This window comes from Onychostoma macrolepis, chromosome 12, assembly GCF_012432095.1.
Source record: "Onychostoma macrolepis isolate SWU-2019 chromosome 12, ASM1243209v1, whole genome shotgun sequence".
NCBI lineage: Eukaryota > Metazoa > Chordata > Actinopteri > Cypriniformes > Cyprinidae > Onychostoma > Onychostoma macrolepis.
This window is the reverse complement of record NC_081166.1, coordinates 23,588,623-23,602,506: the sequence shown is the minus strand read 5'-3', so window position 1 is coordinate 23,602,506 and position 13,884 is coordinate 23,588,623. Positions and strand designations below refer to the sequence as shown.

The window sequence follows — 13,884 nt, the reverse complement described above, 5'->3', positions numbered from 1 at the left end:
TAAATTTACTATGGTAATATTGCACTGTAAAATAAAAAAAATCAACTATTTGAGAAAAATAAAATAATTATTATTTTACAGTAAAACTGTAATACTAATATTTATAGCTGATTTTTCCCTGTACATTTTACATTCTTTTTCACTTTCAAAAATGGTATTTCACCGTAAAATTGTCTGAAATATCTATTACAATTTTTCACCGTATATATTAGGGAAACTTACCATAAACCATTTAAAGGGGTGGTTTACTGCTTTTTTTCTTTGCTTGATTGTGTTTATGGGGTGCAATATAACATGTCTTCGTGTTTCGTTTGTTAAAAAACGCCTTATTTTTCATATATTTCACCTTTATTGTAAGCCGCTTTCTCCTCTGTCATTTGAACGACCGGTTGACTTCCTGATTCTATGAAACCACTCCCTCAGAAACAGGCAATGGGCTCAGATTGGTTAGTTGGGCTTGGTTAGATTGGTTAGTGTTGTGATTGGCTAAACTGCGTACTGCACATTGTCCGGAAACTTCACGCCCATTACCTTTACGGGTGACAGTTGCATGTGCTGCGGTCAAATGTAAATAATGGTGTCAATATTGCCGTATCAGTTTGAGCCAGAATCAGACCCAGAAAGCGGTAATGAAGAGAGTCAAGCAGAACTTCCGCAAGCACGGCTCTTACAAAACGTTTCTGAATGGAAGATTGCTGTTGTGATTACATATCATTTTTTGAAGTTTGTACACGTTTGTCTTATGCACACAAAATAGCATCGAACTAACTGGCTACTATAACCAAACAGCGTTGGCTTGTGTTTACGTTCTTGATCAAATCGAAAAATTACGTCATAAAATATACATGGAAAATACATTTACAAAATTAGTACATAATTACAAATTCGGGTCCAAAATGTTTGTACGCGTTTGTCATAGACACATGAAATAGCATTTAACTAACTGGCTACTAAAGCCAGCGTTGGCATTTATTTACGTCCTTGATAAAACTAAAACATTACGTCTGAAATTATACATGCAAATACATTTAAAATGATTAAATCTCACTTACAGGTTGTGGCCCAACAACTGCTGCCTCTGGTTTTAAAGTTGGAACTGCTCCATGTTTTAGTAATAGTTTCTGTGTGAATCCGGCATTGAACTCGTGTAGATTCTGGAAGCTGTCTTCCATAAAATGCGCAGCACAGAGAGCTAAATTAGGATTAAAATTGTCAGGAACATAATAAAACATAAATTTTAACCATTGCTGACGAACTACAGCGTCCGTAGGAAGCCCGAACACAGAAGACCTGACAGCTGGGTGAAAATAACACCGTTTCGACGGCATGGCTACAACTCTCCACTATAACTCTTCCTCTTCGACAAAGCCGCAGAACATGGCCATGCCCCCTCTTTGGCATGTTCCGGAGGGAGGGGTTGATGCAAATTTATGGGTTTTTTACGTATGCAACCCGGGAAGTATCTCGTTGTAGTCCCATAGGAGTCATTTTTGTAAACATTAAACTTCCAGATTTTTAAAAGACGATATCTCCGCTTACGTTGAACTTTCAGCGCAGCAACTTTGCAGATACTGTTCATGCACCAACAGCAACATTACACACTATTTAAAATGAAAAAAGTGAAATCGCAGTAAACCACCCCTTTAACAGGTTTTTAATGTAGCATTTTCACAGTTTTTTACCATTAAAATCACAGTACTTTTTACAGTGTAGTTGTTAAGTTTAGGTATTGGGTAGGATTAGGGATGTAGAATATGGTCATGTAGAATAAGGCATTAATATGTGCTTAATTACTACTAATATATGGCTAATATTCTAGTACTATACATGTTAATAAGCAACTAGTTAAGATACCTTAAAATAAAGTGTTACCAATATAATTTTCAAAGGTAAAACCATCGAGCTGTTATCTTAAAGCTATGTGTAAGCTTAAAGCTTAAAGAAGGTGCTTCTCAATACAAGTTCATGTTGCGTTCCCAAATGCATGTTATGAGTGACCCAAACTCAAGACCAGGTATAAAGATGAGTTCAGCATTTACTGTGATACGGGTCACTCTGAGATTCTGAGAACTGGATCATGAGCTGCTTGTGTGTAAAAGAACACAGTGCTGCACTACACTTTGAAAGACAGCGAATATATATTAAACTAAATCACAGCCTTTGAAATTTTATAATTCCACTTGATATTATGATTTCAGTTTTATTCTGATTAATAGTGCAGCCCTAGATAAAATAATCTCATTGATTCAAATACACCCACACATAATTTCTTTGATGCTTTAAGAATATAGGAAATCAATAGTAATTTTTTACAAATATATAAAATTAACTGTCCTGCAACAGGGTAACCTAACCTAACCTAAGGGTAAAACTAACCTTCAAAATAAAGAAACTATTTACAAAATGAGACTTGAGCTTGGCTTGGTCGAAAGCCTGTCCCTGTCAATCATTCTTTGCGTTAACAGAAATGTTTTAGACTGCAGGTTAGTGTATCTTTAAACAAAAAACCTGTCTGTTCAAGGAAATTTGAAGACGGCACATATACAGACACATATACAAATCTGCACTGAACTTTCAGTATGACTGATATCAACAATGAAACACATCATGTGGCATACATGCAAAGTTTAGTTAATTAAAGATACTCCTATAAAATATCAGTCAAACTCCATTTAAAAATCCTTTGTTTCTGGTGCAGATGTACTTTTTTTTGTTTTGTTACTTATGTTGTGCTTTAAAACCTCGAATAACATGCTGACAAGTGATGTATTTAGGGCCCTATGATTTCTGTGATGCAGAAAACGTGGACAATATTGGGGAATCCAGTTATAAAAATGGAATTTACACACACAGAATGTCACAGAAGTTGGCTAAATTTGGATAAATAAAAGCAGGGCTGTACACTTAATCAAACTGCAATATGAACTAGCCTCTGTAAATATACCACAAAAATATATTAAAATATGTCTGTTTGTTCTGTGTGTCTCAGTGTGAATGAGTGGCGCATTTTCATCTACTACAGATGCATAAGAACACATAACTCTTGTGGTGTTTTCAATCTCACTATGAGAATGTGAAAACATGAACAGCTTCTCCACAGCTGCTCTGAGAGTCACTTCATAAACATCTTAACATTTTTATTTGATAAAAACTATCATCAAATACTTAAAGTCTTCACTATGAATACTGATAAGTAGTCGGCACTAACGACTATTTTTATTTCGATTAATCTATCGACTAATTTATCGATTAATCTAAACGGTTAATTTCCCACAAGAAATCAATAATTTTACTTAAGAATATTTTATTAAACCAAATGAAATCCAAATTTCTGTTAAATCCTTTTTTAAAGCAAAAGTAAAGTGCAACAGAGTGCAAGAAGCAAGTCAAGTCTGCATAACCATATCCAAGTCAAGTCACCTTTATTTTTGTAGCGCTTTTAACAATACAGATTGTGTCAAAGCACTTAACAGTATCAAATTAGAGGATAGAGTGTCAGTAATGTATAATGATAAGATTAAACACTCCATTTATTTTTCCATTAAAGGCATTTCATTATTGAATTCAGAGATGTCATTGTCTAGCTCAGTTTAGTTTAAATAGTATCTGTGCAATCAAATCGACAATAATCGCTAGAAATTAAGTGTACCCAACTGAGCAAGCCAGAGGCGACAGCGGCAAGGAACCAAAACTCCCTCTGTGACAGAATGGAGAAAAAAACCTTGGGAGAAACCAGGCTCAGTCAGGGGGCCAGTTCTCCTCTGACCAGACGAACCAGCAATTCAATTCCAACCGCAGCCATGTCAGATTGTGTAAAGGGCTTATCTGATTCCCGTGGTCTTGTCCCGATGGAGCATTTTAATTTATAATTTAATGTATTTGTTATATTTGTGTTTTATTCATTATTTGAAGTTTTTCATTTATATGATTTATTCATTTGCTATAATTGTAATGTATAGTTTAATGCATTTATTGTTTCTCTGTCTATTTTTATAATATATATTTGTTTGTTTATTATCATTTAAATTTATAGTTTAATTAATTTAATATATTTCTGTTGTGTGTGTATGTATATATATATATATATATATATATATATATATATATATATGTATATATATTTTTAATACTATTTATTATTTAAGAATGTTAAAAGCAAGTGTCCATCTCATAGTCCAAATCACTGAAATCAAAGTTCAGTATTATAGTGTAAGAATGACAACATATCCACGTGTTCTAGTCAACTAATAATAAAATTATAATCAAAAAACACTTTTTAAATTACCAGAAATATTATTTACCAGAATTTATTTAGGTGAAAAATGTAAATGTGCAGTATTTCTGAAAAAAATAAATAAATAAAAATACTTTTTTTATATAAAATCAATTAATTGGAGATGCTTTTGATTATTAAAAGAAAGAGTATAGAAAAATGAAAATGCAAAAAAACTGAATTTGGAAATAAAACGGATTTCATAGGGCCCTATAATTTTTTATTTTATATTTTTTGTGGTAATAAAAATATATTTAAGTGATTATCAAAATTACAGTACTAATATTTCACGTTGTAGAGCAAAAAAATAAAAAATAAAGGAAACTGGGAAAAAATAAAACAAAATATGGAAAAAAAATAAAAAGGATTTCATAGAGTCCTATGTGTGTAGTGAAACAAGAGACCATCACCCACACACCAGTGTAGACACATTCCTTGTGTCATTGGAAACTTGTTGTGTCACAAGGCACGGCGCAGGAGAGACAGATTGAATATAAATCAGTGCTCTTTACCTGTGCAGTGAGCAAATTCACCACACCTACTCTTGGTGTGCGGCCAGACAGGAAGTGCAGTGTGTACTTCACTAGTATGTACTTTCAATAGGTTTTCAGCTGCCAACTTCTGTTAACTGCTGCTGCCACGGAGACTGATCTCACAGACAACAACAATACAAACAACAGAGTACAAGCTGAACATTTACAGCGACCAAAGATCAACTGCTGCCTACCAGCTCCTGACCTCGGCTATAATAAGAGAAACACCAAAGCTTGTCCCAAACACGTCCCTTATGATGCTTTATCTGTGGCCACAGGAACAGGGTCTCTAAGGGGTGTTATTACTTTGCTCGTGTCCTTTGGTCAATGACCTTAAATGCTGCTCAATGGAACAGACAGTGCATTAAAATCAATAAAACAAACACAGCAATGACAAGAACACTCAACTAAAGGGAACATTTAAGTGCGCATAATGATTTTGAATGATTTCTGAATCAAGGGCATAAACAAAATAGTGTTAATCACAAATATAGTGCATAGAAAATACTTGAATTTCATAATTCTCATCTTCATTCTCAGCTTTTTACAAAACATATCAGTGCAAATTCTATTCTTGCTCTCTTGCACATAGTCACACAACAAACTAGAATTACTCAACCGACAGGAAGAACAGGATTTGGACCAGACCTTGTGTCTCTGTGTTTGTGAAGCGTGTATTACTCCGTTCTGACACACTGCTACATGCATACCTAAATACGGATGGGATGCACGCAAGCATATGCTGGACTAATGCATGCAAGCATTCCTGACGGAAGAATGACCTTGCACATACTTAACGTATAGAAACCTTCCTGCAGGTAACCAAACACAACAACAGCCACAGTTACATCACTGTTTATTGCTTGCAGCCTTGCACCACAGTCGACAAGTTCATTGACTTGATTATCTAGATTTTTTCTTATGGGGTTTTGATATCACCAATGCTTTAGCTGTTCAGTTTGGACAGTAAAACCTTTTGGTAAAGGGATTTTTGTAAGGTTCAATATTTATCTAGTTACAGGTTTAGAGCTTCTACGGAGACCATAGTCGCATGAAGCTGTGAATGTAAATACATCAAAAATCTGTGTGTCATGGGTTTCGTGATAACAGAGATGGAATGTAAACACACAATCTATGTGATTAAAAGAGCATGAAAATCGTGACTAAATCTCCTATGACAACTTGCAATGTTATCATTGAGGCTGAGAAAAGAACACAACACTGCGGACAACATGTAAATGCCGTTATCGATGTTTTCCATGCTCATGGAGTAAATATTTTTACATGGCTTTTTAAAAATGCCAGGTAGCCGGTGTTTCATATGTGTTTGGTCAATCTGCATACACTTGCGTCACTGGTAGTTCTTCCTATGGAACTGTTTTAGACCCTACTCTAAATTAGTAGAGCTAAATTAGTTCCCCCAAATGGAGTTCCTAGAACTAAATAGCCTACGTTCCTAGTTCCCGCGATGTGAACACACCAAAAAGTGGGAACCTCCGCCAATGATTCTAAGAACTATGAAAAGGTTCCTCCAGTGTTCACACCATAACTATAACAATAACAACTGCAGTTATGCCATTTGCCACTTTAATGTTCAATATTTATATTTATGGGTATAGAGATAGTGACCTGTGAATGTAAACACATCAAAAATTTACTGTGATGGTTGACAGACAATTATAGTCTAATGGAGCTTTTGTACTTTTGTATTTGATCTGTATTTATAGGTAACATCCACAATTCAAACGTATGGGGAAAAAAGACTTTGACACAAATAGATGATTTTTTATTTACCTTGGAGGAAAAAGGAAAATCAAATCTGGGGGATAGTTCATGTAATAATATCAGATGTGTAATACATATATTTACTGATGGTGTCTCCTTAAAAGCATCGCCACTATGGCTATATGTCTTTGTTTGTTGCATTACACATCACACCAATAGGCCTGTCGCGATAGTCGATATATCGACTTATCGCACGATATATGGAAATGAGCGCGATCATTTTTGGTGCCGCGATATATTGTGACTGATCATTTTTTCATAATTAAAAATAATGATTATATAATTTTTTTTTACATAAAAATGAATATCACCAACATTTTAGTCGATCGCGCTGCCTCTGTCATCTCGTCTGCTCTCTGTGGCGGAGGCGGGGCTTAGGCAGCGTCTCCCCCACACACACGCACACAGAGCGGACAGCGACAGGTGAAGAGAAGGTGTGAACCCACTGCGTTATAAAGTGTTTCGTGACATCTACAGCCAGAAGAACAAGTCCCAATGGACTTGGTTTCAAAGCCGCAATCTTCAGCTCCGGTGTGGGAACATTTTGGCTTTAAGCCGAATGAGAGAGGAGAGCCAATTAACGTGAATGAGCCGGTATTTGTTTTATTTATTTAGCACATTTTTTTTTCACATTCCGGTTCCAATGTCTATATATTCTTAAGAATGTTCTTTGTTCTTCGAAAGAGTGTACTTGCATTATTATGCTATTATATTGTCATACTGTAATTATATAATCAGTGAAATAAAATTGTCTTAAAATGACAATAATATCGTTTATCGAAATTAATTTTGGTGCAACATATCGCACAACAAAAAGTAGTTATCGTGACAGCCCTACACACCAATTTTCAGCATCCTGCCATAATGATTGTATCTCCAGATTTGGACACTTTTATGGAGCTTTTTGTCATTTTTGAAGCTTAACAGCCTGTATTTACCATTCACTTTCATTGTATTGTAAAGAGCAGCATGAACATTCTGTTAATCATCTTCTTTTCTGTTCCACGGAAGACAAAAAGTCAAATGGGTTCAGAGTAGTGCTGTCAATCAATAAAAAAAACGAATTAATCGCACATTTAATCGAGATTAATCTCACCCAACATTAAAAAGTTATTGATTTCCTCTTTTTTCTTTTGTTCTTTGATTAACAGACATTGCAGCAGCTGGGTTATTAGTTTTTTTTTAGCTGCCATTACTTTAACAGCTGCCGCTGCTGAACATGATGCTCTTTACCTTTTTTGACCCACTTCAGGTCGTAAAGTCTTTACCAATTAGCTGACGAGTTGAATCGGGCATGTTAGATGAGGGAGACAGTACTGGGGTGCTCCAGGACAGTTTGGAAAACCACTGCATTTCAGAGAAATGTTCTTAAATCTGACTCATATATAACAAATATTTACATACATGCGCAGTTTTAAGGCTTTAATCGCCTTTGTGATAACTTCATGACTTAACTGAAGACAAAACTACAGCATTTCATGAAATGAAATATGAAATGGTATACGGCATGTGCTGCCGAATTTGTGTGTGCAATTGAAGAGCATGCGCTACAAGCACAGTATAACAGCTGACAGGACAGGAAAATTCATATTTACTGACATTTAGCCTGACAACATCTCATCTGACCGCAGTTCACTGTTATTCTACTGAAGCTCCCTCGTTGTCACCTGTACCTTTTCTGTGCTTGTTTGTTAACGCCTGGTGAAGTTGGAGTGTGTATCTGAAAATCTTCCATTTGATGTGGTTGTAAAGACATTCTGCATCTAAATAAATGCAATTCTTGTCCAGAAATAAGAGACAGAAGCAGAAGTTGTGAGTGGGGTGGCCAACCCTAGCTCTGCCCCGGTGTTAACTGTGTTAGTATTCTCGTCGCTTCATAACATTCAGATTGAATCACTGATGGCAGATGGAATATTTTGACGATGTCTTTCATACTTTTCTGTGCCTTGACAGTGTAATTTACTTGGCAGTCAATGGGACAGTCACAAGCCTCCCGGTTTTCATCCAAAATATCTTAAATTGTGTTCCGAAGACGAATTAAGCTTTTACGGGTTTGGAACGACATGGGGGTAAGTGATTAATGACAAAATTTTCATTTTGGGGTGGAGTAACCCTTTAAAGCCCCCTTGAAAGTTTGCTAAGGCCCCCTTGGTAAAAAAATTAAATTAAATTAAATACAAAAATTACTGGGCTATACACTTTTCGACTCTCGTCACCTTACAAATAAGCCAACAGCCTTAAATTTATTGCAGCCTGTAACAAAAGTCAACAGAAACATCACACACTTTCATCAAAACATAGGCAAGCAAATTTCCTCCAAGTTCTGATGAGTTACAAATCGACAGTTTAAGCCTGTTCACACCAAGAATATTAAAGTTATTGTTATCATTATAATTGTGGTGTGGATGTCTCTATTCTCAAAGAATTAGAACGATTATTAAAATTTTAAAGTTATAGTTGTTATATTTGGTGTGCATAGGCCTCTACTCTGATACTAAATGTCCATCCTGCATGTGAGATTGAGGACCAGCAAACGTGTGGTGACACTTTCAGCAAACAGCATTGCTAAAAGCCACCATTACCAGCTCCCAAACACTCACAACGACGAAGCATGTAAAGCATATCTAAGACAGCTTTGCACACCCGCACCCACTGATAACAAAGACAAGCCCACCGAGCACAGCAATGATCTGACTGTTAGTTTACTATTTGGACACACAACACGTACTTATGCATACGCAGAATCAGATTATAAAATTGACAGGGACTGATCAATGTCCCACGGAAATGTCTCATTGCCTTTGTTTATGGATTCTGCTTGTCAGCAGAATCTAACTGAATGCTTCTCCAGGCTGTTGACAATCTGAGTGCATAATAAATGCTTAAGACAACAGAGAGTTTGCTGAAAATATTTACGGAACACGAAAACATCAAACACTCACACATACACATTAATTTTGCTACGTGTGTAATCTGAAGCTGAGAGTTACACAGAACTTGAAGACAAATGACCTTTGGAATAACTTGATTCAGTGAGCAGGAATTAGTGTTTGATTTTCTAAGAACATGAATTCTTCCTCCAAATAAGTGCATGTACTGTACACACAGAAGAGTGAAAAGAAATTCAATGTGTAAATCTGAACAAAAAACTAATTACTGTAAATGACATAGTGGCATTTTTGTGTTAAGCAAAGAATAAAAACTAACAAAGCTTAGCCCGGAATATAACAGCAATTCAATTTTGTGTACAATTTTGTAAATCTGTGAGATCGCTAAGTTCACTGTTTTACATACTGATGTGTCTACCATATATTATATCAAATGTTATATAATAACAACACAATATTATTACTATGGTACTATGATGTTCTGTATATGGTACTAAAATAATGACATCTTTTACGTATATGCCTACTGTTTTTGAGCATGTGCCATAGTAGCATCATATAATTTTTCCATTTATAGAATAGCTATTACTCAGTATATATCTTGTTATTAATATTATTATCATCATCATCACTATCATTATGTTGTTGTTGTTGTCCTGCATTCATGGCCGAATTCATGCTATTTTATTATGAACTATTTTTTAAAATAATAACGTGCATCATAGTCATTATTATGTTGTTGCTGTTCTGTGATCATGACCCAGTTAAATGTTATTGTATGATTGCATATTATTACAGTTGTGGTGTAGTATTATTACATTTTGGATCACATTTTGGTGTCATTAATATAAAATTTAAAAACTCTGCCTCTTTTTTATGTATTGGTTTGATACCAAGATATCAGGAGTTGTGCCCATTAAACTCCTGAACTCTGTCAGGTTTCAGCGCTATTGTCATGCAGAAGTTGCAAATCAAGTTTGTGTGACATACTTCACTAATGCACCAACAGTGTGAGAAAAAAACACCCCGACGGGATTTTCTGAACTTGTTCACTTTATATATTAGTCTAAATTAGGTACACGAATACAGGCTAAAATGGTAAAGCTGTTTACTATACTAAAACAACTTTTTACGAAATCTCATATTCCACACTTCGTCTACATTTCAAACGGCAAAACCAAACGCTCGAACAGTCGCGTAAAAATGCAGTGGGCCCCGCGCGCCGGTCGCGTCGCGACTTTAGCCGAGTAATTGGGGTGTTTGAGCAGTTTCTCCACAAGAATGTGTTCAGCTGCTGTTGTTGGTGTTAAACTCTCTATCTGCACTTTACATAAACGTAGTATGTAGTACCATACGGGAGTTTGGGGATAATGTGGGAATGTGTGGAGATGACCCACCTTCTCTCCCTGTAGCGGCTGTAATACCCAACAGCAGCAGCAGGACCCAGACGAGCCCAAAACTTCTGTCTGCCTCCATCGATTAGTCCTCCATTAGTTAATAGTCCTCCAGCTCATACCCGGATCCCGTACACGTTACACAGATCACCCTCGTGTAGTTTCGGTGCGCTTAATATACCTGTTTTCGTCTCTTTGTTATTTCCCGAATACCAACAACTTCCTGGCAGGAGCGAGTGCGCCTGACTCTCCAGTCAGTTTTTTGTGTGCGTGCGTGTGTGTGTGTGTGTGTGTGCGTGCCATAATACGCGCGCTCCCGCGGAGGAGTGGCAGTACAGATTGACTCCAGCAGTACAGCGGCTCTACTGCAACATTCATGAAGACCAATTATGGAGTCGGGAGCAGTTTTAACAAGGCCAACGCTAGTTGTCATATTTTTTGACTTCAGTGAATATTTCTCCTATTTATCTTGATAACCAAAAAAGCTGAACATTTCCGGCGTTAGTGCCCAGGGATAAAAAGATAGGTTACTCTTCACCGAATCAGGATCAGAAAGAGCTTCATTACCAAGCATGCTTCCACACACAAGGAATTTGACTTGACAGCACTAGCTTCCAGTGCAGAAGAAAGTACGGACATAGTGCAAATGTACATGATATGCAGACATAGGAATAACAGTAGAAATGGAACATAACACTAATATAAGAAAAACAAAAAAAATTAAGAATGCACTGTATCTACAGAAGTAAAAGTATGGAAGGAAAAAAATTGCAATTGTTTAAATGAATGTTCAGATAGGGTGAAGTCAGCAAAATTGGGACACTTTTTGGTAAACTGTGTATTAAGTACAAATAAATCTATTCTACCAACACTATTTATGCTTTAAACTAATTCTCAAAATCTCATGTATCTCCCACTATTTTTATTTATTTATTTATTTAAAGAATATTGGTTGTTGTTTTAAACATACAGAGGTTCAAAAATGTTAAGCACCCATTTTTTTTTCTTCGGGTTTTCTTTTTAAGGTAAATTGGGACACTGCGTCTGGTAATGTGGGACACACATTTTTATCTGTTCTGTGCTTACAAAATACTATTTCCTAAAGCAGGACAGTGTACAAATGATCATTTGCAATAGAAAATCTTCAGAATTTAAAAGAATAACTTCATAAAAATAGTGGATTGTGGATTTGACTGTGAACTCATAACCACCTAACGCTTATTGAATTAAAACTCTTCAACAGAAGCATAAATTGAAAGAATTATTAAAGCACTCCAACAGAAGGACAAAAACAAAGAATTGAATCTCTTAAACAGAAATACAGTGTAGTGTATGATGTGCCTGCTCCTGGGTGTGTGTTTGTATCCAACTGTGTGCTTAAATGTGTGTGTGTGCACGTGTGTGTAACACATGCTTTCATATTTGCGTGTTTATGTTGTATTTATGTAACACATGCTTTCATACTTGTGTGTTTAGTATGTGTGTATGTATGGGTGAGAGCAGTCACGTGCTTGTTTACAAGCACTTTTATGCCAAAAAACTTAATATTCACAAATTTCTATTCTTATTTTGTCTTTACCTCTCTTCTGCCTACAGTTTGTGACATTTTTTATGTTTTGTAAAATAAAACAATTAAGCAATCTTTTAATTTATAGGATGTCCCACTTTAGCTGAATGCTACTGTCCCAAAAACATGTTCAGGTAAATTGGGACAGTAACAAAACTTGATTAAAAAAAAAATAGAACAAAGAAGCTTGCACAACTTGCATAAAATTGAAGGATCACTTGAACACATGTAATACAAATTTATATTGTCGGTTAAAATACTGTTTACATTCCTGGCTGGTGGAACGATCTTCCCACCCCTATCCGGAATGCTGGATCCCTGTCAATCTTCAAGCAACAACTGAAAACTCATCCTAAACTTGAGTGAAAAAAAAAAATAAATAAATAAAATTCTCTTTACTTATTCCTTCCTTTGGTAGTTTGTATTTATTTGAACAATGCCTGAGACTTGGTGTTGCAAGCACTTCGTCTGTCTGATTGCCTCTTCAAGATGAATCGCTTTATGTATTCCCCAATTGTAAGTCGCTTTGGATAAAAGCGTCTGCAAAATGACTAAATGACTAAATGAATATTAGAATTAATATGTACGGGCACTTAACATGTATTTTCTCAAAGTGATTTTCTTAGTCCTTTAAAGTCCACTATCATCTCCACTGTTTTGAGCATGGAGACACATGCGAGACATGTTGTTTACTATATGGGGTAAGTTGTCACAATATGAACCTACCATTAAATAAAAAGATGCCATAAAGAGTAAACCAGTGCCATAAAGATTATACATTTGTGTCAATGGACGTTTGACCTACTAGTTAGCCTGCTAAGATATAGCCTGTGTGACAACTAGCCCCACTCTATTTACTATTCAAGTTATATTTTCCCATGTATATTTACATTTTAGAGGCCACTGTCATTGGTTTCGCTTTTGAATAGTATCTATTGCAATTTCATTAGTAAGAATTTTCATTGAACTTTGATGGTAATTACAAAAGATTAGGGGAAAAATGTTTTGAAATTGTTAGTAAGAATGAAAATGAGTTTTAGTAATTATTGCAGGCCTAAAGAATGATTAATAGTATCTAAAAAATAGTTATTAAAAAAACTGGAATGGGAACCTTTAACATTTAAATAGCTGATAACTGAATCAATGTATTTAGTTAATAAGGACAACAGTTTCCAGTGAAGTTAAAATAGATAGTCCCTACTGGAATAGCTGCTTAAAAAAATAATTATTCATAACTTTGAAATGGTTTTTCTTAAGTCTTTAGAAATAATCAATATAAGACGCAACTGTTTAAAGGAATAGTTCACCCAAAAATGAAAATTTGCTGAAAATGTAGTCTTAATCCTCAGGCCATACAAGGTGTAGATGAGTTTGTTTCTTCATCGGAACAGATTTGGAGAAACTCAGCATCACATCAGTTGCTCACCAATGGATCCTCTGCAGT

General features: G+C 35.5%; 1 protein-coding gene across 1 annotated transcript in view; it reads right to left on the bottom strand.

Moving 5' to 3' along the window:
* erbb2 (erb-b2 receptor tyrosine kinase 2) overlaps positions 1-11,160 on the bottom strand; it is a 41,128-nt gene extending 29,968 nt beyond the window's left edge. Inside the window, exon 1 of the mRNA XM_058792960.1 lies at positions 10,877-11,160. Within this exon, the coding sequence (XP_058648943.1) occupies positions 10,877-10,955 (79 nt within the window). The 5' untranslated portion in view covers positions 10,956-11,160. The remainder of the gene's footprint in view (positions 1-10,876) is intronic.
* Positions 11,161-13,884: the final 2,724 nt, after the last annotated feature.